At 40.3% G+C, this 27,823-nt stretch overlaps 1 protein-coding gene across 1 annotated transcript; it reads right to left on the bottom strand.

Moving 5' to 3' along the window:
* Positions 1–337: 337 nt before the first annotated feature.
* On the bottom strand, positions 338–27,060 carry vps11 (VPS11 core subunit of CORVET and HOPS complexes). The gene is made up of 16 exons (XM_039764248.1): positions 26,854–27,060; positions 23,708–23,856; positions 22,456–22,591; positions 20,202–20,365; positions 17,076–17,323; positions 16,602–16,803; positions 16,227–16,378; positions 15,658–15,844; positions 11,752–11,895; positions 6,647–6,838; positions 6,306–6,467; positions 6,088–6,227; positions 5,803–6,005; positions 5,496–5,667; positions 4,926–5,148; positions 338–1,787 (listed from the first exon to the last, which is right to left on the bottom strand). The coding sequence occupies exons 1-16, from the start codon at positions 26,993–26,995 to the stop codon at positions 1,620–1,622; spliced, it is 2,784 nt and encodes a 927-aa protein (XP_039620182.1). The 5' UTR covers positions 26,996–27,060; the 3' UTR covers positions 338–1,619.
* Positions 27,061–27,823: the final 763 nt, after the last annotated feature.

The following is a 27,823-nucleotide window of genomic DNA, read 5'->3' as shown; positions in this document are numbered from 1 at the left end:
GAAACCTGCATACTTCAGTTTTGGGAGACACTGTTGGCTGTTAAAACTTCCATACTTAGTTATATGTATTAAATCTGTCGAGATATATTACTTAGGGAGCAGTATTAGATGTGCAAATAAAAGCTGGTTTTAAAAAAAATGCAGATACTAGAACAGACTTCAAGATTCCCAATGTCAAAATATTTATGGGCATACATGGCCTTTTTGGCAAGCAGATTTTCTATTCTTGCTCTTCAGACTGACCAATGTCAGCTCTATATCTGCACCCCAAATGGTCACAACTAGAAAAACATTGAGCTCAGGTAGCATAAAGGTTACAAAATGAGACCAGACCATGTTTTCTCATTATGCCAGTTTATGGACTAATAGCACAATACTCAAGCATCTTACCCAGCCATTTCTTAACAATTAAGACAGCATCATACCTCCACAACATCCTCTATAAGGAAGTGCCTCCTCATTTCAACACTAAAAGCACATCATTTCTCATCATACCCTGCTATTTTCTAAAATTCCAACCCCATCTTAAGAGTCAAGACACAAGCCATCATTTGAGCCAAAAAAAAAATCTACTGGTGTCCAAAGCAGTTTGACCAGTAGTATTTAATGCATTTGCTTTAAATATAAATTATATTTACAATAAATCTGTAAGGGTCAGACCAGAGGACAAAGTGGAAGTACAAATTTGAACCTTAGTTATAAATAGATTGTGTAGACTCCTGATGAAGTGAAAGATGTAAGAGAAAGAGAGACATGGGTGACAGCAGTACACCGATTCATGACATACAGAAAGACAGACATTAGAAATGCAAGACATTAAAAAGAATCGGGTCTTGTGGCAACAGAGGACAAAAGACAAAAAGTCAGCACACTGCAGAAAAGCAAATGACTGACATAAAACAGAAACACAGGGCACACCAGCAATAGGCATAGGACAGAGCAAGGGAAATTTAACAGATAACTGAAATAGATTCTGTTAGTGTGCATTGTATTTTAATTTTAGTCTGTTTGCCCTTTACGTTTATAATGCTGGGCTCTCTCCTACATTTCATATCATATTTTGATGTAAGAGAGAGAAAGACAACAAGTAACAATAACAAATTCAGACACACCAATGTAACACAGACAATACAAATGTCACCCTAACAGAAGACATTATAAATGATCAGAAAAGAAAAAGGGAAGGAGAGAGGAGACATGAATTGATTGGGTTTGACGGAGATTAAGGGCCTTAAGGCACACAAGATGCAAAGACCTAGTGAACTCCTTTTTCTCCAGGTTGCGTGCAAGGGACAAAGCAGAACAACCAGTTTCAGTCATTCGGAGACTCGCTTGTTTGTCACACCAGCCTGACATTTTAAATACAGTTGCTGCATTCTTCTCTTTGTGTGTGCTCTAAGCAGACTGTGATATCATCAAACTGGGAAGGATTCAGTCTGGTAGCACATGTCTGTGTACAAGAGGAAACCTACTTTAGCGCCAGAGTCACATCCTGCAGGTGAAGAGAGATGAGGTGCTTCAAGTGACTTCAGACAGTTGTGTGGAGCTTCTGCACCTCACCCTATTAGACCTACATAAAAATGTCCCACAGCTTTCACGATCTTCACACATTGTAGAGTTCAAGATGTTCTCTTGGTGTGGATGAGAAGATCTCTGTTTAGGTCAGCCTCCAAACTGCTAGTAGTAGACTTGCCCGTAGGAGGGTCAGTGATTAGAGTCAGCTTGTTAAACACTCCACGACCAAAATAGTCTGCTACCACAGAAAAGCCATCTTTAGAGCATTTGAGCTGAAGAAAACAAAAAGAAGACAGCAGATTTAAAAAGTAGGTAAAAAATATACATAGTCTTCCAATGTCTAGTACCAAAACAGCCTACAGAAGGTACACTAGATACATGGAACAGAATTCCAAGAACAGACAGATCTGATGGGTGGACTGTGTGTTATTACCTGAAATAAAAGGTGACTCAAGATAAGAAAAACAGTCAATGGCTAAACCAGGCGGACACTCTTGGGCACTGAATATTTCCGTCTCAACTGGAAGCCGATGTATGGAAAACCCTGAAGTAAGGAAAAGCCTATAGGCCAAGTTTAGTACCGAGATATGTAGTTGAAGCAGAAACCTTGACAACCTTTAAGAAGTACAATATTTGGATGAGATATTGGGACAGCTTAGCTATTTGTTAAACAAATGAATTGGATGGATTTAATGCCATTCATTCTTGTGTTATCAAATTTCTTATGCTCTTATGAGCTAGTATTTGAACATGGGGCCTACTGGTTTCAAACTCTTTACAGCACCCCTCTATTTATGAGATGAAGTGACACCACTAGCTAGTATTAGGGTTTCATGAATAGCTTCTACAGTTTATCACGTAGTGCTTCAATTCACTTTTAATCTTTAATGGAAGTACATAACCCTGTGTTCCTCTGGAGCTTTACTTCAGCAATTCACTTATTTTCTGAGAAGTCATATTTTAGTATAGGGTTATGGCAGGTCAGATCCAATTAGTGCAGTATCAGTTAGAAGTCAGGCACTGCTCCCAAACATGCCAGTCCATCAGAAGACACACACAGATAGGCTTGCCGATGGATGTGTTACTTGTCAAACAATTAATTTACACTTGAACACATGGAGAATGTATAGCCTCTACAAAACAAAACAGCCAAACCAATTCATTGGTCAATCTTACAATTACTATTACGTAGTAAAGTCTGCTTATTAAAATGTAATCCTCTAACTGTAAAAAATGTGTAATATGGACAAATTATTGATCTAGTTGTTCTACAAATACGATTTCAATGAGTGTACATCACAAGCTCATCTGAATATTGATTTGTCTGGTCAAAAGGTACTGAAGGTAGAAATCTAATTTACCTGGCTACAAAGCATTTTATGGAAACCTATTCATCTATTTTCTGAACTTTCTATTTGGGATCGATTTTTACACATACAGTATCTAACAAAAGTGAGTACACCCCTCACATTTTTGTAAATATTTTATTATACCTTTTTATGGGACAACACTGAAGATATGACACTTTGATACAATGTAGTCAGTGTACAGCTTATATAACAGTGTAAATTTGCTGTCCCCTCAAAATAACTCAACACACAGCCATTAATGTCTAAACCGCTGGCAACCAAAATGAGTACACCCCTAAGTGAAAAATGTCCAAGAGTGTCAATATTTTGTGTGGCCACCATTTATTTTCCAGCACTGCCTTAACTCTCTTGGGCATGGAGTTCACTAGAGCTTCACAGGGTGCCACTGGAATCCTCTTCCACTCCTCCATGACAACATCACGGAGCTGGTGTGTGTCAGGGATCTTGCACTTCTCCACCTTCCATTTGAGGATGCCCCACAGATGCTCAATAGGGTTTAGGTCCAGCACCTTTACCCTCAGTTTCTTTAACAAGGCAGTGGTCGTCTTGGAGGTGTGTTTGGGGTCGTTATGCTGGAATACTGCCCTGTGGCCCAGTTTCAGAAGGGAGGGGATCATGCTCTGCTGAAGTATGTCACAGTACATGTTGGCATTCATGGTTCCCTCAATAAACTGTAGCTCCCCAGTGCCAGCAGCACTCGTGCAGCCCCAAAACATGACACTCCCGCCACCATGCTTGACTGTAGGCAAGACACACTGGTCTTTGTACACATCACCTGGTTGCCACCACACATGCTTGACACCATCTGAACCAAATAAGTTTATCTTGGTCTCATCAGACCACAGGACATGGTTTCAGTAATCCTTGTCCTTAGTCTGCTTGTCCTTCAGCAAACTGTTTGTGGGCTTTCTTGTGCATCATCTTTAGAAGAGGCTTCCTTCTGGGACAACAGCCATGCAGACCAATTTATGCAGTGTGCGGCAGGCGTATGGTCTGAGCACTGACAGGCTGACCCCCAGCCCTTCAACCTCTGCAACAATGCTGGCAGCACTCATACGTCTATTTTCAAAAGACAACCTCTGGATATGACGCTGAGCACGTGCACTCAACTTCAATGGTTGACCATGGCGAGTTTCAGGGTGTTGGCAATCTTCTCATAGCCTAGACCATCTTTATGTAGAGCAACCATTCTTTTTTTCAGATCCTCAGAGAGTTTTTTGCCATGAGGTGCCATGTTGAACTTCCAGTGACCAATATATGAGAGTGTGAGAGCAATAACACCAAATTTAACACACCTGCTCCCCACTCACACCTGAGACCTTGTAACACCAACGAGTCACATGACACCGGGGAGGGAAAATGGCTAATTGGGCACAATTTGGATATTAATCACTTAGGGGTGTACTCACTTTGGTTGCCAGCGGTTTAGACATTAATGGCTGTGTGTTGAGTTATTTTGAGGGGACAGCAAATGTACATTGTTATACAAGCTGTACACGGACTACTTTACATTGTATCAAATTGTCATATCTTCAGTGTTGTCCCATGAAAAGATATAATAAAATATTTACAAAAATGTGAGGGGTGTACTCACTTTTGTGAAAAACAGTATCTGGAGACCCGATTCTCAAACACATTGCTTTACATTTGCCTCGCATAGTGACTTTGGAATATATAACAGGAATAACATAACATTCCCAAACCTGTTTAATCCAATTTTGGATCACAGGGGAGAGAGTTCACTTTAGGATAATCAGAACTAGGGTGTTGTACCATGTTAGCCATTATGGATGTAGTGAGAAGTCAAGCAAAATGACCCTTTTAATTGGCTATGTGAAAAGATTATATTATGCAAAAGTTTCGAGGCAACTCAGGCCGCTTCTTCAATGTAATGTGATGTAATTACATCTTGCCTGAAGAAGGGGCCCGAGTTGCCTCGAAAGCTTGCATATTGTAACGTTTTCATTAGCCAATAAAAGGTGTCATTTTGCTTGACTTCTCATGACAATCAGAACTAAATAAAACACAACAGTGGCCCACCTGTCGCTGGAAGAGTTCATGCTGATCCCTTTTTTGATCTTGTGCCCTCAACATGTCCAGGACCTTGCGGTTGTCAGGTGCACAGGTAGGGCACTCTGACTCACTTTCTGCATAGCTTTCAAAGCAGTGCTGGTGGAAGGAGTGGCTGCACAGGAAGTGCACTGATGGCAGCTCCAATGGGCTGTTACACATACTGCATTTAGTCTTCTGAAAGATCTTTGCACTGAAGACAGAGAAATTGAAATATATTTAAAGCAAAGATAAAGAGAGTGAATTTTAGATAATTTCTGACAAACACACACAGTCAAACAAATTTAGTCATATATACTGTATATAGTGGACACCTTCTATGGGCATTCATAGATAGCAATCAGGATATAAGTAAGCCCTTTTCAGCTGTAGGTATTGGCTAGCTTGTCTGAAATTTTCCAATTAAAGATGTGCCCTGCTAGCTCAGACTTAAAAGTATGTGGTGGATATCTAGCCTTAGTAAATGTGGTCTGCAGCTAATATAGCATACTGCTTACATTATGTGTATTTGTTTACATAAGCTGGACTGGATATGCCCACCTGCTACGCAGTTCCTGAATCTCTTGCCGGAGTTGAGCAGTCTCTTCCCGGTATGTTCGAATTTTACGCTCATCTTCCTCAATCTGTTCACTCTCTTGGTGTAGTTTATTGATAAGGTAGTCTTTAATGACTGAAAGTGTGGCTGTTGAATTATGGGCCAACGTCTGCACCACTGAGAGACAAAAAAAAAAATAAACACAGAGCAAATGACCACCCCAAAGTGTGACAGGTGCTGAACATATCACTCACTGGGCCACACAGTGATATTGACAGCTCTCCACTTGTCCCTTTGATTAGCTAGACTCACCCAGCAGAGGTGGCATGAGACTGTAGCGGTCAATGTGTTGCAGCACAGCACTAATATACTCTTTGCAGTCTTCCTCTTTGCGGGCAAAGTATCCAAGTGCTTGCTCCCACAAACATGTCTCCTTGTCTCCATAGCGCTGGCAGGCCTCGACTACCTTTCCGTAGTCCTCATTCTGCATATGGTAGTGCATGATCTGCTGGTATCTAACAGAACAGATTCCAGAAGAGAGGTTAAAATACAGTTTTGAATAGAGAACATGACCTCGGGCTGGGAGTATGTACTCACAATTGGCCCTGCTCGTACAAGTACAGAACTCCTTCTTTGAAGTTGTGCATCTGGCAGAGTATAAGTGCTTTGTCAAATACAGTGCTGTAGCATCCACTTTTCAACAATGATAAAGCTTCCCCCTGCAAGGCTTTCTTTTTCTGAAGAAAAAAGAAATGTAAGTAGTAGTCCCCTCTTCATGCTGTGGCAAAAGCTGTAACCTAGTTGACAGCAGCTACCTTGATGTCCTCCTCATGTGCCCAGTCCTGCAGTCTAAGTTCCAGCAGTGTGTCATACACGCCCTGTGGCGACTCAGCCTCAACCTGAATCATGTGCTCCAGGAAGGCCCTCAGTTCCCGTGGGTGGTTGGCAAAAATGTGAATGAACTCCTCAGCATTTGCCTGCACGAAAAGACAAAATAACAACTTTGAAGACAAAGAATCCACCCAATCCAAAATAGCTTGTCAATTTGACTTGGAAGTAACGATGAGGACAGAAACACTGAGCTGAGCTTTTCTACGCCTTTTATTTAACAACACTCCCCTTTCCAAATTCTTTGGCTCCTAGACCACCAACTCACCTTCTTTCTTTGTGTTTCCAGAGAAACAGTGCCAACTTCACCATTGGGTTGGTAGTTGGTGCACAGCCCTTTCAACAGGTCAGTGGTCTCCTCAGGGGCATGGTGCATTAATGTCTTGCCATAGCGCTTCATGTTGCTCTCTGCCTGATCAAAGGGCAAACGACCAATGTAGCACAATGCCTCCTGATAGTTCTACAGAGAAACAATTCAACACAATTTTCAGAACTAGCCAAACCGTGGCGTACTATACGCCGCATAATAAGGCCGGATTTTTAATGATTTTTAAGCACAGGGAGAAAATTAACATTTGAAAAATCGGAAATGTAATAAATCAGCAAGAACAGCAACATTGTAACAATGCACGGAACGAACCAACACACAGTCGTCCATGCGGCACTCAGGCGCGGAGGGTGGAATGGGAGGAGAGGAGAAGGACGTCCACTCCGCTGCCTCCGTCATGCTAGTCTGCTGATTTCTCGTCCAGTATGCACTGCCTGCTCATGTGCCCACCTCCAACTCGTCACTCGAGTTGTTGTCGTCTGTGCACAGTCCAGATGCACCTGTGACTCACATAGACTTTTCATTGCTCTGTGCGGTTTTGGCTGCCTTTCTATATATAATCAACCAAGACACCCGACCAAGGTGGTAGCGAGGTGGGAGGGCGGTGTGTACAAAGTGCAGGAGCATCTAAGAAGACGCACGTTTGTCGCAGATACGAATTGCTGTATGTAGTGTGTAAAACAGTTTGCTATGGTGCACGCGGTCGTGCGTCATAACCGAAAACTCGGTTTTTAAAGACTGGTTACTTCATTGTGTATACGACTGTAGGTGAATGAAAAGATGATAACTCTGGAGAGGGCAACATACAATACAGCGTTTTATGCGCTGCATACAGCGATTTACATCCACGACAAATATGAATCTTCTTAGATGGTGCTGTCGCGTCCACCCATGCTCTCGAAGCACACACACTGCCTGGTCACGTGCCCGCTCGCAAAAACAACTAACAGAGACTCGCCCACCAACTGTAAGACCATGGGATACCACTCGCAAACTGCTCTACACGCCGCATGCAGCGATTCACATCTGCGACAAACAAACTGTTTTACACACTGCATACAGCAATTCACAGCCGCGACATGATTGTTCTTAGATGGTCCTGTCGCGTCCACCCTCGCACTCGAAGCATACACACTGCCTGGTCATGTGCTCGGTCGCAAGAGCAACTGACAGAGACCCGGCCACTGAGTCTAAGACCATGGGAAATCCCTCGGAAACTGTTTTACATGCCGCATACAGCGATTTACATCCGTGACAAACATGCCTCCTCTTAGATAGTTCTGCCGCATCGTGTGGTGACTCTGTGTGAACCGGTCAGGCACAGAGAAGGTCAGCTGCTTAGAGAGCATCTCGACTGCTGCAGGGCCTGCATTGGTGAAGCAGGTTGAGACGGTAATGAAACAGAGGCACAGGGCTTATTGGTTTTTAAAGACTGCTTCCTTCATTGTGTTTTAACCTCAGTTTTAAAGGATTGTTTTAAGGATCCCATGGGACACCCCTCGCAAACTGTTTTACACGCTGCATATAGCGATTCACTTCCGTGAGAAACATGCCTCTATGAACAGTCAACGTGGCTCAGAGCTGTATGTGGACTCTATGACAGACGAACATAAATGACGCTGTTTTTCCTGTGTCGTCGCATCCGAGTTGGTGGGCGTGGTTCTGCGAGTTGTCGTCGTATCCAATGGTCTTAGAGTTGGTGGGCGTGGCTCCTTCCTGCGTGCGCCATGGGCGTCTCACTTGTCGCCGGCTTAGTAAATCCACGCCCCTTCCAGCGTGCTTTCCATGGTTGTCTTGCCTTAGTGAATTTTATATTATATTATATATATATATTCCACAATATAAGAAATCAGAATCAAAATAGTGATCATCATAGGTGAGACTCTGGCTGACTACCACTTACACAATGTCTTTTTACTTGTAGAACTAGAGCAGTGGCAGTTAACTGAATTACTGCCCCTGCACCCTTACAGTGTAACTCTAAACACCTTAGTCTTGAGACTATAAGTAAATCAAATGTTTTAATCAAGTTTAGTTTCTTTAATGGAACTGTATGAGAATGTAATGTTTTTCTTTAACGGAACTGTATGAAAATGTAACAATGGAGAGTTCTGAGAATAGTAGCAAAAAAAGGACTCTCTAGGACTTTTAAATTACTTCAGTAAACAGGACATGCACCTGCATGTACAAATGGTTGTCCCATCATACTAAAATTTGCCTTTGGACACATACACCTAGAAAAGGTCTACCACATTGAGAACTGGTGTCCACAGTCTGCTACTGTTTTTAACAAGCATAACACTACTCTGAAAAATAAAGTACTAATAGCTGAGAAACAGCTCCATCACTTTCCATGAAAAAGGATCAATTTCTTTCTCTTATAATCCTAATGACAACTTCACATACCTTCTACAAATAACTAGTTTTAGTTCTGAACATAGCGCTAGCAGCCTGGCATAATCACAGATGTTGTTTCTATGAGTGACAACAATTCATCTGCTTCTCACCATCTCTATACTTCTACATTATCTTTCCCTCCACAGCATAGATAGTACTAACACTTCCACCATTTCCAGTTTTGAAATCAGCCATGAATGGCTGGCATCTTCACTTCCACTGTGACCACAACTCAGGCTTTTACACGAATGCTGGTGCAACTTCATTTCACTCCCACATAACAAAAATGCCTTAGCCTGAAACATTGGACCAGAGGTTAGAGCTACAACTACAATTTCTGTAACATAAAAATTATTCTATTGAAAATTTCTATAATTTCCACATTATTGAAATAATTTAACAATCCATACATTTCAATGAATATATTTTAACTGTCTTCTTTTGGACAGTAAGCAACCAAAAACTAAATTTACATACCTTCCATTAAAAAGTAAATCAAATATTAAAAAAAAAAAAAACCTTAAACCAATAAAGAGCAAGTGACCAAAAAGCAAAAAACATATACTGAAGTAGAAACAACAAGCACAGTATTGTAGCATGGAAAATAAAATAATCAAGCAATGGATTACCATCATTTATATGTTCCTCTGGGGAAAATGTGTTTATTAATAAAAAGAAAAAAAAAAAGAAGTCAACACACAGACACACACAGGCTTTTGTTATTGCCAGTTTTATCCCTTTATGAATTACTTAAGAAACGGATTTGCGCAACTTTGAGAGCGCAATCAGATGCACTCTGCTGCAGACGTGAGTTGTAACCGTTTTGCTTGTAATGTCAAAGCATATGTTACAGCAGATGAAATGACAGAGGGATTAATCACTTTTAATTATTTTATTGTCCTACACGGTCCTAATAAAGGAACGGAAGGCAACATTGATTAGCATTACCCCTAAAATTTTAAGAACGTAGTAAAAACACTTATGTCATATGTATTTTTTGGTAAAATCTTATAGCAGCATACCTAAGGCATGTTGAAGGCCAGAAATCCATGATAACACACCAGAGCTGCCATTATTTGACAATGATCTTTTGGAGTCAATCTTTTATTCACCTACTCTTCATTTTATGTTCAATAATCATTACATCTGGTTTGGATCCTTAGTGTGCATGGTAGTATAATAGTTTGGAGGTACAGTATATACTGTTCAAATTCATATGTGAAATAAGATATCCGACTTTGACTGCTTGACTGATTTACTTTTACTCGACTAAAACCAATTTACTTTTTCTTGACCAAAATGAATTTACTTTTTGGCAATTAAAACTAGACTAAAACTAACAATAATTAAATGACTAAAATGCGACTAAAACTAAAATGCAGTTTAGTCAGAAACACTGGGTACTACACCTAAAACGAATGAATGGCTGCCCTGTGCATTTGATTCAAAATCACACCTTAACAGTGCCAACTGTGAAGTACTGCAGCTTCTTAGAACACACTTTGTAGAGACAAGCACCAATTTAAATTTGTGACAGCATGTGCCACGGTATTGTTCTTCACCCCACCATTTATTTTTCATACCTTGTCCTATTATTATTATATCTTCCTTGGCCTTAAACAACATGGATTTCACCTCAGACACCTTGAATCATGCACATAGTATGCTCATGGAGACTTACAGAAATGATCTTGCTGATAATGGATTAAAAGACTATTCTGCTAATACGATTAGTAATTGCAAGAACACTATTACGTCATTCGTTAAAATGTATCCAAAACAAAATCTTGCATTGTTGATTTATTCGGTGTTTTTGCTTGATTAATAGAATGGCTTAATCATAAGTGAAACTTTTTATGCATCTAAAATGGTCATATGCCAGAAATCTGGTGTGCCGCCGTAAAACTAAACACCAAAGTTGCACAAAATTTTCTATAATCACCCCTCACTCTCCTGAACTACTAACACACACTGCCAACAGACATTGAGCTGTGTGTCATGGATGATGTTGTGACTGGTAGGTGCCATCGACTATAATGTCATTTAATGCAGTCAGGTGTGCTGCAACACTCTCTGTGAAACAACTGTAGAGATTTACTACCGCTAGGAGTTCAAGAGCAGTTTGAATATGTTATGTGCTGCTGTTGAACACGGAATACTATGCCTGGTGCCATCCTTTAGCTGTCACAACATATGAATTCAAATATGCCCATTACTGGTTACTAATGATTGTGCAGCATTACCAACAGAAAGGCTTTTATGTGTCTGATTCAGTTAGTACATTTACCCAATGTGACACAGAAATCACAATTTGTTTTTCATTTCAACACTTTTACAGCGGAGGCACTGACAGGTTAAGTGAATTGCTTTAGGTCACACATATAGTTTATGGTTGGAACTGAGCTAAAACACACTAGGATGGGTTTAAGATTAGGACACTAATCTTTTTTTAAAAAATATTGGTTACTAGAGTGAAAGTCTGACTGAACATGAGCATTGAAAACTATGTCATCAATCTCCTCACATTATCATTAAAAGCATTCTATGAGAACAGCAGGGTGACACAGCTCAAAATCCAATTTGAATGCTGAAACTCTCATATACTTATTTTCTTTTCATTTTTCCAGCATTGCCTTGATTTTACTGACCTTGATGTCTTCCAGCTGAATCTTAAGGTACCATTCATGCTGGTCATGTCTCTCTGCCAAAAACACAGCATGCTGGTAGTAGCCAGCCTGGCGTAGGACCTTGATGGCAATCTCCACATCAAAGTGCACCTCACTCTCACTTGTCTAGCATATGAGCACAAAAATAGAGAATTATTAAAATCACAAAAGATTTTGGATAACCATGTCGACTACAAAGCATTGACCGTTTTGAAAGTTCTATGTATAAATGAGTTAAATAACAATTCAAATCTATCCTTATGTAACAGAAACAATAAAACAGAACTAGCCAAACTGCTTAAAAAAGGAAAGGAAAAAGGAAATATAGCGCATGCAAGTTAAATAAAGTAGCCCTTTAATTAAAAGCATTATTTATTTTTTGTGGGTATTAGATACAATAATTCATGGTGTAAGAAATTCCAGGTTTCATTACAGATTTAAAGCCAAAACATTTAGCAATTTTTACCTTAAATGTAAACCACAATTATAGCACTGTGTTTGCAGTTTAACTCTTTCACAGTGGACGTCGACGTTTGACAGCTGGAGAGGTTGAGGGCAGTATTCAAATGTAAACGGTGACAAAACCCACCATTATGTTTCAGTTCAATTCTCTTTGCTACAAGGAAAGTTAGCTTTGTTGTTGTGACCAATATTCATTGCGCTAGCGTGAGTCATAAAGAGCAAACAATGGCAAAAATGGCATTGAAATCTGGCGAGAGATCGAAACGAATGCGCAAAGCAAAATACTCAGTGGACGACGTTCTGTATATTATTGCTGAATTAGACTCTGACTTATCAGACTCTGATTTTGATGCAAGTGATCTAGAGATTGAGATCAAAAATGAAAGTGAGGTACCGGCATCAGCTGATTGATTACTCAGCTGATCGTGGTACTTAACACGTTTGTGCAGCTGACACCACTATGTCAATCTTCGCCTGGGAGGACCACCACTTACAATGACAAGAGGTACAAACCAGATTACGTTGCAACTGCCACTACCACCCCCACCCTGCAAAGACAGCCCGTGAACAGCTCAAGCCACAAGAGGCAGCAAACTGGCGGCCATAACACACAGCAACAGAAGTTTTATGTTCATTTATGTGTGAAACCATTGCTTTGTGTGTTTTTCAGAAGGGTGAAAGTATGTCTTTTGAAAATTTATAGAACTTTTGAATATCACTACCATTTTCAAAATAATGACACATACATAAATGTTAGCTACATCCCAATAAAAATTTCTAAAGTTTTATCATTTGTAAACTTACACCAATGCAAAGAAAATGAGAAATAATATTTGTTTTTTTAAGGCTGGAGTTTAATTGAAAGAAGAAATTGGTTGAGATAAAAACCTCCAGCCACAGTGGGCCTCGAGGGCAGAACTTGCACTTTGTTAGATGGTGAACTTCTGCTTCCTTTGTCATTTGCATTTCATTGTTACTTGGCAGTTGGTTAAGGAAACAAGAGCAATTAAAAACAAAGAATAGGTTGGGACAAAAAAGGGGAAGCCACAGAAGCCACCCAAGACCAAACCGGAGGACCCCTGCTATAGTATATGACACAGTAAGTATTCTGTGTTACTGGAAGTACAGGTGCCGGTCATAAAATTAGAATATCATGACAAAGTTGACTATTTCAGTAATTCCAATCAAAAGTGAAACTTGTATATTAGATTCATTCATTACACACAGACTGATGTATTTCAAATGTTTATTTCTTTTAATTTTGATGATTATAACTGACAACTAATGAAAGTCCCAAATTCAGTATCTCGGAAAATTAGAATATTGTGAAAAGGTTCAATATTGAAGACACCTGGTGCCACACTCTAATCAGCTAATTAACTCAAAACACCTGCAAAAGCCTTTAAATGGTCTCTCAGTCTAGTTCTGTAGGCTACACAATCATGGGGAAGACTGCTGACTTGACAGTTGTCCAAAAGACGACCATTGACACCTTGCACAAGGAGGGCAAGACACAAAAGGTCATTGCTAAAGAGGCTGGCTGTTCACAGAGCTCTGTGTCCAAGCACATTAATAGAGAGGTGAAGGAAGGACAAGATGTGGTAGAAAAAAAAGTGTACAAGCAATAGGGATAACCGCACCCTGGAGAGGATTGTGAAACAAAACCCATTCAAAACTGTGGGGGAGATTCACAAAGAGTGGACTGCAGCTGGAGTCAGTGCTTCAAGAACCACCACGCACAGACGTATGCAAGACATGGGTTTCAGCTGTCGCATTCCTTGTGTCAAGCCACTCTTGAACAAGAGACAGCGTCAGAAGCTTCTCTGGGCTAAAGACAAAACTGCTGCTGAGTGGTCCAAAGTTATGTTCTCTGATGAAAGTAAATTTTGCATTTCCTTTGGAAATCAAGGTCCCAGAGTCTGGAGGAAGAGAGGAGAGGCACAGAATCCACGTTGCTTGAGGTCCAGTGTAAAGTTTCCACAGTCAGTGATGGTTTGGGGTGCCATGTCATCTGCTGGTGTTGGTCCATTGTGTTTTCTGAGGTCCAAGGTCAACGCAGCCATCTACCAGGAAGTTTTAGAGCACTTCATGCTTCCTGCTGCTGACGAACTTTATGGAGATGCAGATTTCATTTTCCAACAGGACCTGGCACCTGCACAAAGTGCCAAAACTACCAGTACCTGGTTTAAGGACCATGGTATCCCTGTTCTTGATTGGCCAGCAAACTCGCCTGACCTTAACCCCATAGAAAATCTATGGGGTATTGTGAAGAGGAAGATGCAATACGCCAGACCCAACAATTCAGAAGAGCTGAAGGCCACTATCAGAGCAACATGGGCTCTCATAACACCTGAGCAGTGCCACAGACTGATCGACTCCATGCCACACTGCACTGCTGCAGTAATCCGGGCCAAATGAGCCCCAACTAAATATGGAGTGCTGTACATGCTCATACTTTTCATGTTCATACCTTTCAGTTAGCCAACATTTCTAAAAATCCTTTTTGCATTGGTCTTAATTGATATTTAATTTTCCGAGATACTGAATTTGGGACTTTCATTAGTTGTCAGTTATAATCATCAAAATTAAAAGAAATAAACATTTGAAATACATCAGTCTGTGTGTAATGAATGAATCTAATATACAAGTTTCACTTTTTGAATGGAATTACTGAAATAAATCAACTTTGTCATGATATTCTAATTTTATGACCGGCACCTGTATAAAGCATGGCATGCTAAGAAAATACCCAAAATATATTGCACAGCTTGCAAAATTTCTCTCACAGTAACACTAATGCTGTTGCTGATTTCATGAAGGGCAGTGAAAACACCAAAAATAATGGCCTGCTGGCATCAATTGACTAAGTATCACATCTGAATACAGTAAGCAGTGTTTAATCTCTCTGATGATGATTTATGAATCAGTTAATTTAGACAGCTAATAAACTGGCAACTGTGATCTAAAACGTTGAAGCCAATTTAACTAGTGGTTGTTTATAGAACAATCACTATCATTATAGGTTGAATGGCCAATTTAAATTGTCAGGAACCAGCCGTACAATTAACTAGTACATTTTGCAAACAAGAGCATTTACATAGTCAGCACACAACGACAGGAAAGGAAGAAACAGTGAGGGGAGATACAGGGGGATAATAATATCAGGTTTGCTAAATTTGCTAAATTATCACTACCATCACAGAGAATTTTGGGAGGCATTTGCAGTTTCTGTCATGGTCTATTGAGCAAAACTGTTTAATTTGTGGGCATTATTGCCTCAGCCCTCAATTATTTCTAAGACTAACATCTTTCTATAAAACATAATAGCCAGTAAAACAAACACATAATTAATAATAAAAAACAAGAGAAAACAAAAATAACATATATATTTTCTTTCAGCCTACATCTAAACATTTTCTAACAAACCTTGATAAATTCCTCTAACTTGGTGCTGTCCTTTAGCTTTGTGTAACAATTCAGCAGCAGGGTGGTGTGGTCAGCGTTAGCGAGGGACTGTCTGTGCAAGGCTTGCAAGTAGGCGGTTAGGTTGTGAATTCTTTGCGCATCCAAGAACTTTCTAATTACATAGGAGGGTTCCAGCTTTCCAATAGTCCTGAAGAGAAAACAGGGAGACTAATAAGGTGAGGCTAATATAATTCAGTTACTAACTACAGAACAAAGATAGCAAGATCAAACTGGACAGAAACACACTGAGAATAACAGAAATACAATTTTATGCTATAAAATAACCAAAAGAAAGCAAGCAAGGATGTCTGCTTTATGGCCATGAAAGGCAACTAACCTCATTAATCCATTTTGCATCCAGATATCTAATAAGACTAACTGCTCGAAAACCAAAAACATGGCATTGGGGCACTGAGATTTTGTACACTGCGATATACCCGTCTGATATCAACTGATATTAGCAATAAAACTGAGCCATGTCCTACCAACTAACAATTCCCAAACTGACAATTTTGCTGAAGGGTCCTTACCGGATATACTGCTGGATGGCGCCATCGTGGTCTCCCTTTACATACAGATGGTCTCCATATTGGCGGAAGATCTCGGAAAGACCATCAGTGTCTAAATGTTGGCTTTTTGCCAAATTAATTGCCATCACAAAAAGGTTTTTCTTGAACAACATCTAAGGCAGTAACAAACATAAATTCACTTTTATTTATCAACGTTGATCATAAGTCTCACAAGACATGTGCAGCTTACAAAAAAATGAATGAAAAGAGCCATTTAATGAGCAAAACTGCAAATTCCTCAATGCGTTTTCAGCTGGCACTATATCGCTGAATCATCTGTAGCTTGGCCCTCTTCCATACATTTTTAAAACCAAAATTAGGCAGGTGTCCCCTCACCTCTAATTTTGTCTGCGTGTCCTTCTCCTGAAGCACTAGCAGCCCATTATCCCGTGTCAGGATATGCAAAGAGCCCCACTCAGCCACAACATCAATGATGTCTTCAAAGGTTCCACTATAGGCAATGAACTTATTGTCAAGGTCATAGATGTTGAGTATCTGCTTCTCTGATGTCAGAGTTTCCCTGCTGCCAAATTGTGACCTGCAAAGAAAAGGGTTTGTTGTAAACTCAAGAGGAAATGTTCAGTGGGAAACACTTGCAGTTAGGACAGCCAAACTGTTAAACCAACAGTCTCTTCTGAAGAACTGCACAGTTTAAAAACATAACATCTTTCTTTTACAGTCCTATAGGTGCAACAATTAAAATGTGTATGAAAGTAGAGGTTTTCCTGATTCACAAAACCCATGGTTACTATTTTCCTCATGAATGCAGGATTTCATATTTCTGCTGGCTATGTACAACTGCTCACTTACTTATTTGGAGATTTCTTGTCACGGCTTAGTAGCACAAGGTAGCCACGGTGCCAATGAGCCAGGAGTTTCTGCCCCTCAAATGCAAAGCATGGTCCACGTTCATCAGGTTGGTAAAGATAAACACACTCATCCCCTGCAACAATGAACTGAGAGTCCTGCGAGGGGTCTGTCAGCGAGGTGCAGCGCAGAGCGCAGCCATGCACATCCAGCTCAGTGCAGGGATACTCTTTTACAGACAGAGTGTAGCACTATAGTGACAAAAGACAAATCACATTTTGAGAACTTAAAAAACATGAAGAAACAAAGCAGGCAGCATTAATGCTAGGCTGGCAATGTCATAAAACTTCCAATGCAGCAGACAAACCCAGTCACCTGTCCCTGTGCTAAAGACCGGGCTCTTAGAATCTTATGCTCTTACTACTTCCTTCACTATTACAGATTATGGTACTGCTTTTAGTGTCCTGTAGTTGGGTGATAATCTTTTACTGTAGTTTTCTGCAGTTTTACATCCAGAGGTCTGTTCATAAAATAAAAAAAAGGAAAAAACCCTCATCGGGCAAACTCGTCTTGAACAAATCTCAATCAGTGTGATGTCTACCACTTCTGTTCCTGGAATTGGATACTGCACTAATATGTCTCAGATTGGAAACCAATCTCTTCTCAGTGGTCTGAGCTTTCTCATTTGTAGTCTCTTACGTCTCATGTACCCAGCATTCTTTGTTGTTAAATTTGTAGAATTTCAGCATTATAATTCTTTAGATAATACTATTATCTAAATGTCCTGCATCCTTCACCAACACAGTTTCTTACTGTATCACCTAGCAGAATAACACACCACCTCTGGATCAGAGAACATCAGATGATCTGTACTCGTTAAGTGGGGACTAGTCTGATGTGTGTATGTGTGGTGTTATGGGTCCACAGCTCGCTCAGCAGAGGCTGTTTATTTAAATAAATAATCACGTGCTCGCGGCGGCTTAGTGATGGGGGCGTGGTGGCCGTAGCAAGCCACGGGGTGATCTGCAGTGTGGGTGTTCCTCACCTAGTGCACAGGTGAGGGTCTGCCCACATCCATGATTGTTCCTGTGGCTAATGTGCTGCAGCTGATATGGCCCCTCTCAATATAAAAGAAGCGCGAGTTGGTTAGGAAAGGAGATCAGAAAAAAATTAAAAGAGATGAGAGAGAGCAAGTCGGTGTAAGAGAGAGAGAGAGAGAGAGAGAGAGAGAGAGAGAGAGAGAGAGACACGGAGCATGTGGGCAAACGAGCGCTCACGGGCAGCTGCATGGAAGCCTGGGTGTTAGGCCGACACCCAGGACTTGAAGTAGAAGTCGCTCCCACTGAGCGATCATGTAGTGGGAGTGACCAGTGAATGGCGACTGGCCGCAGAAGACCAAAAAGGCAGCGGGAGTCGGGAGACTTGGAGGTGACGTCCTTGATATGGGCATCCTGGATATCAAGGTTCCAAGTCTCAGGCCTGGGATGCGTGCCAGACCAAAGCCAGGATGAGGAGGTCCCCAGATCTGTGTATGTGAGTGGAAAAGGGCAGCTGCAGAGTGCGTCTCGCCTGTTGCAAAGCCCAACCAGGAGAAGCGGGTGAGATGCTAGCAGAGAAGAGCACCGGGCTTGTAGTTGATTTTAAAAGAATGCTTCCTGGTGAACGGTTTTAACCTCTGGTTTTTAAGGATTGCTCTATTTATTGATTTTTTTTTTTTTTTATCTCCACGTTTCTTTTATTGGATTATTTATTTGAACAGTTTTGAAGCACTGCACTTTGTGGACACTTTGGTTTTTTTTGTTGACTATTTTAATAAAAGCACTTTTTGAACCATCCCCTTGCTATGTTGTTGCCTCCACTGTCTAGCTCATCTCGGTGACATTATCGACGGTGTTGGGTTCAAGGGCTCCCGAACAGCAATGGGAGCATGGAATCGAACCCACATCGTCACAGTATGGCATCTTAATCTCATGGAGTCTGAGCCTGACAAATTACTTATTATGTAGATGCAAATGTATTGTATCTTAATCTCATAGTCCGCCCCTTGTTTCATACAACATTAAACTTTCTGACTGCTGGACACATATCCTACCAGATCCCAGTATCCTATAGCTCTGCACTTTATCCCTGTCTTATTTCCTTTGGCCTTAATGCTTGGGGGAATTATGGAGTCTATTTTAAAGTCTGAAGGTAGTAATTGCCTGCAGTATCCAACAGCTGTACCCAAAGCAAAGTGGCCCAGATTTCAGTGCCTTGTAGATTTACCTCATTAAGTTAAGAAACTCTAAAACTTTTAAACTTTATGCCCCTGTCAGATTTTAAAATATCCTTCTACCATATGTCAAGGAATGGAATTCACACTGATCATGGCATCATACTGCTTTATCTCATGCATTCCATTCTCTTGTGCTGCAGATATTTTCTAGTAGTCCGATAGAATAAGACCAGAAACTCTGAAACCTTACATTCTGTTTTGTGATCCAATCAGACCAGGCCATTCTGTATACATTCAGTTTACTCTTAGGGCCCCACAGTTTAACATTCTGCATTATGGTCCATATTAATCCCAGTATCCCACAGCTTTACATCTCTGAGTCTTATGCAATGTGAGATAGAGAGATAGAGGTAGTATGTCGCTTTTATCTACAATGTAACCTCAGTGTGTTATCCCTTTCTATTCTATTATAGTCAGTAATCCCTGTCACATACAGTATGTATAACATGTAGTCTGAAAATTATCCTGTCTTATTAGTGTCTGACAACACAGATCTGGTAGAATTTTTCTCCCAAATTTTATAAATCCACACTCTGACAACTTGTTAGGTTACATGTGAATAAAATACTGCATTATGGCCTATAAGTCTTCGTCTGTCAGATATAAACATCCTAACAGTTTACACTTCGAAGATGGAATTTGTCAGTTTTTAGTGTCTTGTAGCTTTAAATCTTTTATCATTTCTGTGTTACTCTTTACAACCCAATACTCACAAATCTCTGCACCATACATGTTATTCTCCCATGAGTATGATCCTGTCAGATCTAAAATGTCAAGAAACTTGAAACTGAAATTCTAACCATTCAAACTGTGGGAAAAATATTTATTAAAAAATGAAAGTTGGGTTACATTACCAGCACTTTTTCCAGTGTTGCCACAAACAGATGTGTGGTCTTCCCCGATTGACGAAAAGCAAGCCCTGTGATTGGACAGCTGCCTTCATGCAAAGTGTGGGTCTTGCTGTGCCGGTCCCGAGTGATGTCACCCTTTGTCAAGACCACACTGCCATCTGTAAAACCTACAAGAAGTTCAGCAGTATGCTGGTTAAGATCTTTTGTTTTCTACATCTGAACACAGCTTCTAAAAAATGATTTTATAGAAAGACTACAGTCTCAACTGTAACTTTAACTTGTAGTAAAAGAAACGCTTAACAAGAGAATGTATTGTTATTAAATATAATTTTAAAAGACATTCACATTTATATGCATGCGTGTACATAATTTATATACATAAATACACACATGTACAATATTTTCAAAAAAATTTTTGATGTTTCAAATACAACCAAAATGTGTTGAAGACTGATCAGTTGTTAAATACTAATACCAGTTCCATGTTAAATAACTTAGCCTAGGCACATGAAAAACTTTTAACAGAAATTAGCCTTCAGACTCACTGGTTATCTGGAGGGAGAGATCCTAATTTGTCATGCGTTGGACTTGCTTGATTTTCACATAACAATCCTTGCATATTAAAAGTTTCATATTAAAAACTCCTTAACATGTTGGGAAAGCCAAAATGCTACAGTGCTGACGTTCACTGTGTACCATCTGTGAGAATGCACTGTAATAGCAATGCATTTTTATGCAAGTAATACCAATAAAATACACTATTGGACATCTTCATAAATTGTACATAAAAAATCCAAATATTTGTCCTCCAGGTATCGATAATGTGCTGTGATGAAAAACACTACAATACTGTACTTTAGTAAAGATGGAAATGGGAGGGTTTGATAGTCAAGGATGACACCACCAGGCCCTTAGCAGCTCTAAATGAGTAGAATTTTTAAGTGACAGATGGGACTATGCATAAAACAACTTGCTTCATGAATCCTGGCTTTAAATTAAACTAGCACTTTCAAAGAAATTGCTGAAAAAAGCTCACATCACATCTTGACCCCAATTACATAAAGGCATGTGGGAGACTGAAAAAAAACTGTGCTACAGTAAAACCAAAATTAGTATTTCAGACTTTAGCACTAAGTAAAACTGGTGTAACACTGTTCTCTACAATCAGGCACTACAGTGGAAACACCATGCTCAACAGATCTCAGAAAATAAATAGAAAAATGGGCACTGCAATTTAGAGGAACAACTGAAGGAACAAACAGTGTATTTTTCCAAAGATGTCGGATCTTAGAAACTATGTCTTTCAACAGTATAATTGTAAAAAATATAAAGTCAAAGCCATACTGGAGTAACTTAGAGCCAAAAATGTCATTGCTCTACACTGGATCAGGCAAAGCCTCATTTTAGTCCAAAACCTTCACAAATGAGTGGCAGGAATCGAAGAGTGAGGTTCATGAACTGTTCCCACATAACTTCAGGAAGGAACAAAAACAACAGTGTCCAGATGTTTCAAACTTGTACATATTTATGCTAAGGAAATAATTATTGGCTACTATTTATACTAAAATGTCATTGGCAAATGTTGTGGAATTTAATTTGGCAGAAAATTCATAACATTTGTTTTTCAGATTACAGAGTTTTGTATTACCCAATAGCACAAAAGGGCCTAAACAAAGTTTGTGAAAAAGTTCAAATGATGTGAATGTTCTTATGCACTGCAACTTCTCCACAATCTTACCACAATCCCCCAATTGCCCGCCCCAAAAAAAAATATCTATATACAGTACATGCATACAGAACATCTCATTGACAGCACACCCTGCAGAAATACAGTCACTAACAGCCTCTACTCTTTCACCCTCAGAACAGAGAACAAGTCACACAATGACTTCTGACGTTAACTTCCAATTTGCCCCCCGAGGTCCCACATCTCCCACCCCATGTGCTATTTAAAGAACAACATCACCAGAAGTCAAGATTCATGTCTGGAACCAATTCAGAACAGAATTTTGATCCCATTTTTCTAAGAGAGACTCTGAAGGATGACAACATCCACAATCATATTCGTGTGGACTTTCTTTTTACTTTGGTTAATTTGCCTAACACTACACGTCGTCCCAGCTGGTCCCCAATCATTTGTCATCTCTCTCTGTATGCCTGTAAGAATAGGAAGGCATTATCTCTCCAGTGAGAACCAGTAGGAAGGTTCACAAGGCGGTGCACTAGGCGGTTTATGTTTCCTGCATGGAGGACATACCAATGGCCATGAAGCTGAGATTCTCATGTACAGTAAGGCAGGACACTTCTGTAGGTTTGTTTCCAGGAATGGCTGGAAAAATGCGTGTGCACAGAGGACTGCTGCTATCTCGCTTGTCCAAATTCCATACTTTCACCTGTTGGGGGGGAAGGAAATTTAAAATTAAAGAAAAGAACTAAACCATTACTATTTATACTCTCCACAACTGAATTTTGGACTTCATAACTGTCAGGACACATAATGTGTGGACTGGTAGTATCACTGCCCCCACAATAACCCTTAACAAAGGAACTCTACAGGGTAGTGTGCTGTGATTCCAGTGGTGCACTTCTTTATTAAATTTGCTGAGGTCTTCACCATCATAGGACAGATCACCAAAAACTATCTGACACAGAATGCTAGGACAAGACTCGTTCCATTAATGACACCTGAATAAGGAGCTGATCATAGGCATCAGAAAGCAAAAGGCAGATCATTCTCCTGTCTACATTGGGGGGTGCTGTAGTGACGGTCAACAGCTTTAAATTTCTTGAAGTCACTGATGACGTGAACTGAGCACAACACATCTCAACCAATAATCAAGAAGGCTCCCAACACCTTTAATTTCTCAGACATCAAAGAAATTCCCATATATCTCCAATTATGCTCACCAAGTTTTGGAATCCCTCCTCAATGGCCAAATAACATCCTTCTATTGCACCTGCTCAGCCTACCAAAAAGCAGTAGATAGTGTGGTGAACTCAGGCATGTTATTGGCTACAACTAACTCCCTTTAGCCCAGGACATATTTAAACAATATATATTGCCTTAGAACGGCAAACAGGATTATTAGTGATCGCAGCCATGATACAGAGTCCTTTTTTCCCCATCCTCCATTTAGGACCATTAGCATTCATGCCACAAGGTTCAGGGCAGTTTTTTTAAATCCAGAAGTTATAAGTCTACTCATACTGACAACTGCATATGTGTTTCTTTTATATACAGTTTGGTGTTGTATTTATTGTCTGTTGCTGAAATTATGCTATTGTCACCAATTTGTAGGAGACAAGCAAGTAAAACTATCGCTGCACTATGTACACATGATAATACACTTGAACTTGAACATATTTTATATGAAAAATAATACTAAGAGCGTTAAAGAGGTGTCTGTTATATACTTCACCTTCATACTGATGTACTTAGGCCTGTTGTCAATGTGCCAATTTACAAGGGTGCCTCTGTAGGAAACTCCCTTATTTTCCTATGTGCTCACCAGTGGGTTGATGCCTTCATCGTCCTGCCCCACAGACACCAAGATACTGTGCTGCTTCAGCTGGTAAAGATGTGTTACTCGAAGCTTGTAGGCTTGAAAGTTGGAGAGCTGGGAAGAGCGAGTCAGAAACCAGATCTGTCCAGACATATGTAATAGGGGTTAAGGACAACCAACAATCTACATGCAGCATCACTGGCAAACTAAAACATACTGTATCAAAGCTGCCCTGTATTTCAGATACAAAACACACTCCAATCACAAAGGTCAGCACTACTGCTTCTCATGTCTTGGGTTTGAATCACAGCCCAGGCCGTGTCAGTGTGGAGTTTGTGTATTATCCCTCTGTCTGCATGGGTTAACCTTCCCACATTCTCAAACAGGTGTCAGTCAGGTTAAATGGATATTACCAATTGGCCCAGTATGAGTCAGTAAATGCACAAAGACACCCTGTGATGGCCTTACTCTCATTCCTTCTAAGACAGCCAGCCACAAGCCCATCCTGAACTGGATATGCAGACTAAAATATGGATGGATGCATGTATAACCTCTCCAAAGACCTGACTTCAAACTACAACATCAAGACAACAAAAAGGCACGAGACCAGTTATACATTCTGATGCCACTAACCAAATGAGGACATATTTGAATTCTTCTCTGACCAGAAGACGTGTTTTGACTGATGGTAGAGTAACACAGCCACACAAGTGACGAAAGACTTTCAGAGTGTTGTGACAAAAATGTATCCATTCAAATTGAAATGTGCTTATTCCAAAAACAGGGAAATTCAGAGCCTAGAGAATATAATGGATGAATCATGTTTAAGATGCACACTCACTCTCTCTCACAAACACACACACACACACACACACACACACACACACACACACAGAGGATTAACATCACCACACACATCCTAAGGATGAGGGGGAAAAAATTAAGAGGCACTGTTAAAACTTAACACAGAAAATGACCATGCCAGGATTCATACCCAGTGTTTGTGAGGAAGCTAAAAAAATCACCACCATGCCATTTAGGTAGTGCCATTGGCTCAGAAGAATCATATTGTTGGTTTAAAAAAAAAACTAAGCATACATGGAGAGGCAGACAAGATATAGTACTGAAACATCAAAGCTCACACCAGTAAATGCAAGAACAATTTTTTACCATTAATCAATGCAGCTAATGGCAACTTGAATAGCAGACTACAAACCAACCATGCCTGTACATTCTATACTATTGTTTTTTCCAAAACTATTTTTTGCTGGTACAGGTTGACCATTCCAAATCTGAAATGCCTGTGCCAAAGATGAACCTGCTAAGTAGCACACATGTGTTAAAATGAACATGGGAGAGTTTATAATGAACATGCAAGCCTATTGCAATGCAAATAACAATAACAACTGCTCATTTCTTTAGCTCAGCTTCTTGGGTCAAGGTTTTGAGAGGTCATAATTCAGTCCCAGGAGGAGATGAAAAGACAACATTCACCAATGGCAAACCCATTTTCTCTTAATGTATAACTCCATCACAAGGTTGTAAGCTTATCACAATGGCATTAGCTCCAAGAGAGAAAAACCAACCTCGGACACCGACTCATATCATGCCAATTTAGATTCACAAACTAATCTAATCTGCTTGTGTTTAAGGATGTGGAAATACTCATAAAAACTACAACTCCATACATACACTGGAAACTCAAACCATGATCTTAGAGCTAAGAGAACCGTTATGCATCAAGGCTCTCTACTGTTTATGCATCAAAAAAAAAAAAAAAAACTAAAGTGATAATGAACTTGTATATGCTTTGACCACTGAACTTAGTCCCATGTTCTTAAGACAGTTAAGGCACTTGCCTGCCTGTCTTTGGATGCTGGGAGGAAATATTATAACCTAATCTGCACCCCACCCCATCACTGTACAGCTCAGCTCCTTATTACTAACACCTTCCAAGTCTGTAGGCAGCTTTGGACTGATGATCGATGACCATCTGTTCTTCACTGATCATTTTGTTAGGTTTTTTTTTTTCTTGAAAATCCCTCCATATTACATCAACATCAGACCATATCTGACAGAATATGCAGTGTAGCCCCGGGTCCACGTTATATCTGGACTACTGCACCTCTCCTGGCAGGGGCAGTGGCATGTGTCACCAAGCCATAGCAATCGATTCAAAATGCAGCAGCACGTCTGGTGTTCAACCAGCAGACGCTGGCACATATCACTGCACTTGTTCTCTGTGGCAGCACACATGATGCTTGCCTTCAGAGCTTTCAATGGGTCAGCACTTACTGTATATACATTTGGAGACACTTGTGAGGTCCTATGCTTCATCCCGACTGCTCAGGTCTGCTGATGTCACCACTGCGGAGCATCAAATCTCATTCCAGCAGCACCTAGCTGGTGGAAAGAGCTGCCCATCTCCATTCAAAACTGTGACTTTCTCTCTCAAAGTGTTTAAAAAGCTTTTGGAGACTTTCTTGTTTGGTGAATGTCTGTCTAACCGAAAGCTCCTGTAACCTAAGAAGTGTAATAAGCTTGTATTTTTCTTCCGAGCTCTTCACTTGTGATGGTCAGTTTTAGTACTGTGTCACACTTGTTCCTAAATATTCACCCAAACTGATATTTACTCGCTTACGTTGACCTTTTCTTTAAATCACTTTGGATAAAAACGTCAACTAAGCAAATAACAGTAAATGCTTGCGTCCTGCCCTCAAAGCCATTATCTGATCAAGCGAGATGCTTAATTTAAACTAGAAGCTGTCCCCTTTTTAATATTTAGTATATGACTCTCTGAACATTTAAAGTAAACCGGAACAGTTATATCAAGTCTGCCTTATAGCACTCTCTGGACAACTAATATCTTACTTTTTACGTAATAATATGACGTATCCCACTTTTTACATAAATATCATTTGGTTTATTCATTGCATACTTTAGTAAGCAGTCATTTTCCTGCCTGTTAAACATTTAGCTGTATTATCAATAGCATTTGCCATCACTTCTGTGTAGCGCGTCGTAACCGCCTTGAAAATACGCTAACTACACGTCCTGTCAAAAAGAAACGATATATAGCGCCTTACGCCGCAATATCCATCCATCCATTTTCTAACCCGCAATATGATGCAGACAATCAGAAAAAAGGATATCTCCAAAAACGATATGCCCCCGGCCGGAGTCACTGGCGGAAATCCCTTGTGGTAAGTTGAAGGGCTTCCCGCTGTCTGCAGGATCCTTTATCGCCTCTTTGTCAAAAAAGACAAAGCGTCTCCACTGCAAAAATGCAGCCATTTTCTCGGCTGTGGAAATTAGAGAAGAGAAGTGGCGCCTGTCATGTGAACAGGCGGAAGCTGTTAAAGATCACATGTAAGGGCGATGACGCTGAAATGGGGCGCGCAAGGCCGCTTTGTTCTGACGTCATTTCCGTGATGTGGACGGGTGTTTTCTCTCCAAGAGCACATGGCTGCAGCCACTGTGGAGCTCCACAGTAAGCGGAAACACGTGACCTCCACAGTCGGCGGAGACCGCCTTCAAGCATTCACGCATGCCTTAAACAGATTGGGCTGCACCGTAAAGTGTGTGATGACGTAGCCTTTCAATACGCACGCGCACGCAGATCGGGCAGGCAACGAGAGAGGTCTGGCTGCGGCCACTGTGGAGTATGGAGGAATATTTCGGACAAAATGAAATAAATAAATAAATGCGTGAATAAATAAAAGTACTGTGAAATGTGAGCATAAATAAATAAATGTATCATGAAATGATAGCATAAATAAATAAATGTGTCACGAAATATGTTTTTCGTTGCTTATTTATTTCATTTTGTCCGTAACATTCCTGCAAACCGTCATGAAATACGACTTGAAATAAAACTGTCACTTTCACTCGTCAAAGTTGAGAGGGTGGGCTCTAACACGCCCTCTAGTTACTGATTGGTGAATCGATAGCGCAAGAATGAATTAGAAAAATGCTTACTACTGCCGATGAAATGGATTCTGCCGAAGATATTACGTATTTCAGAGAGATTGAAGATTTATCGGAAGAAATTACAATGTTGGCGGCCCTTTTAGACTCCGATATAGATGAAACTATTTTTGAAATTATCAAAGAACAGGTGGA

Source organism: Polypterus senegalus, chromosome 9, assembly GCF_016835505.1.
Source record: "Polypterus senegalus isolate Bchr_013 chromosome 9, ASM1683550v1, whole genome shotgun sequence".
Classification (NCBI taxonomy): Eukaryota; Metazoa; Chordata; class Cladistia; order Polypteriformes; family Polypteridae; genus Polypterus; species Polypterus senegalus.
This window is presented reverse-complemented; position numbering and strand designations above follow the sequence as displayed.

Excerpts from the sequence above, each read along its gene's own strand:
- vps11 (XM_039764248.1), bottom strand. The coding sequence starts at position 26,995 with ATGGCTGCATTTTTGCAGTGGAGACGCTTTGTCTTTTTTGACAAAGAG. Across the intron at positions 15,845-16,226 it reads GCCATCCAGCAGTATATCCG|GACTATTGGAAAGCTGGAAC; the intron begins GTAAGGACCCTT and ends TTTTCTCTTCAG. Across the intron at positions 6,006-6,087 it reads TTGTACGAGCAGGGCCAATT|ATACCAGCAGATCATGCACT; the intron begins GTGAGTACATAC and ends CTGTTCTGTTAG.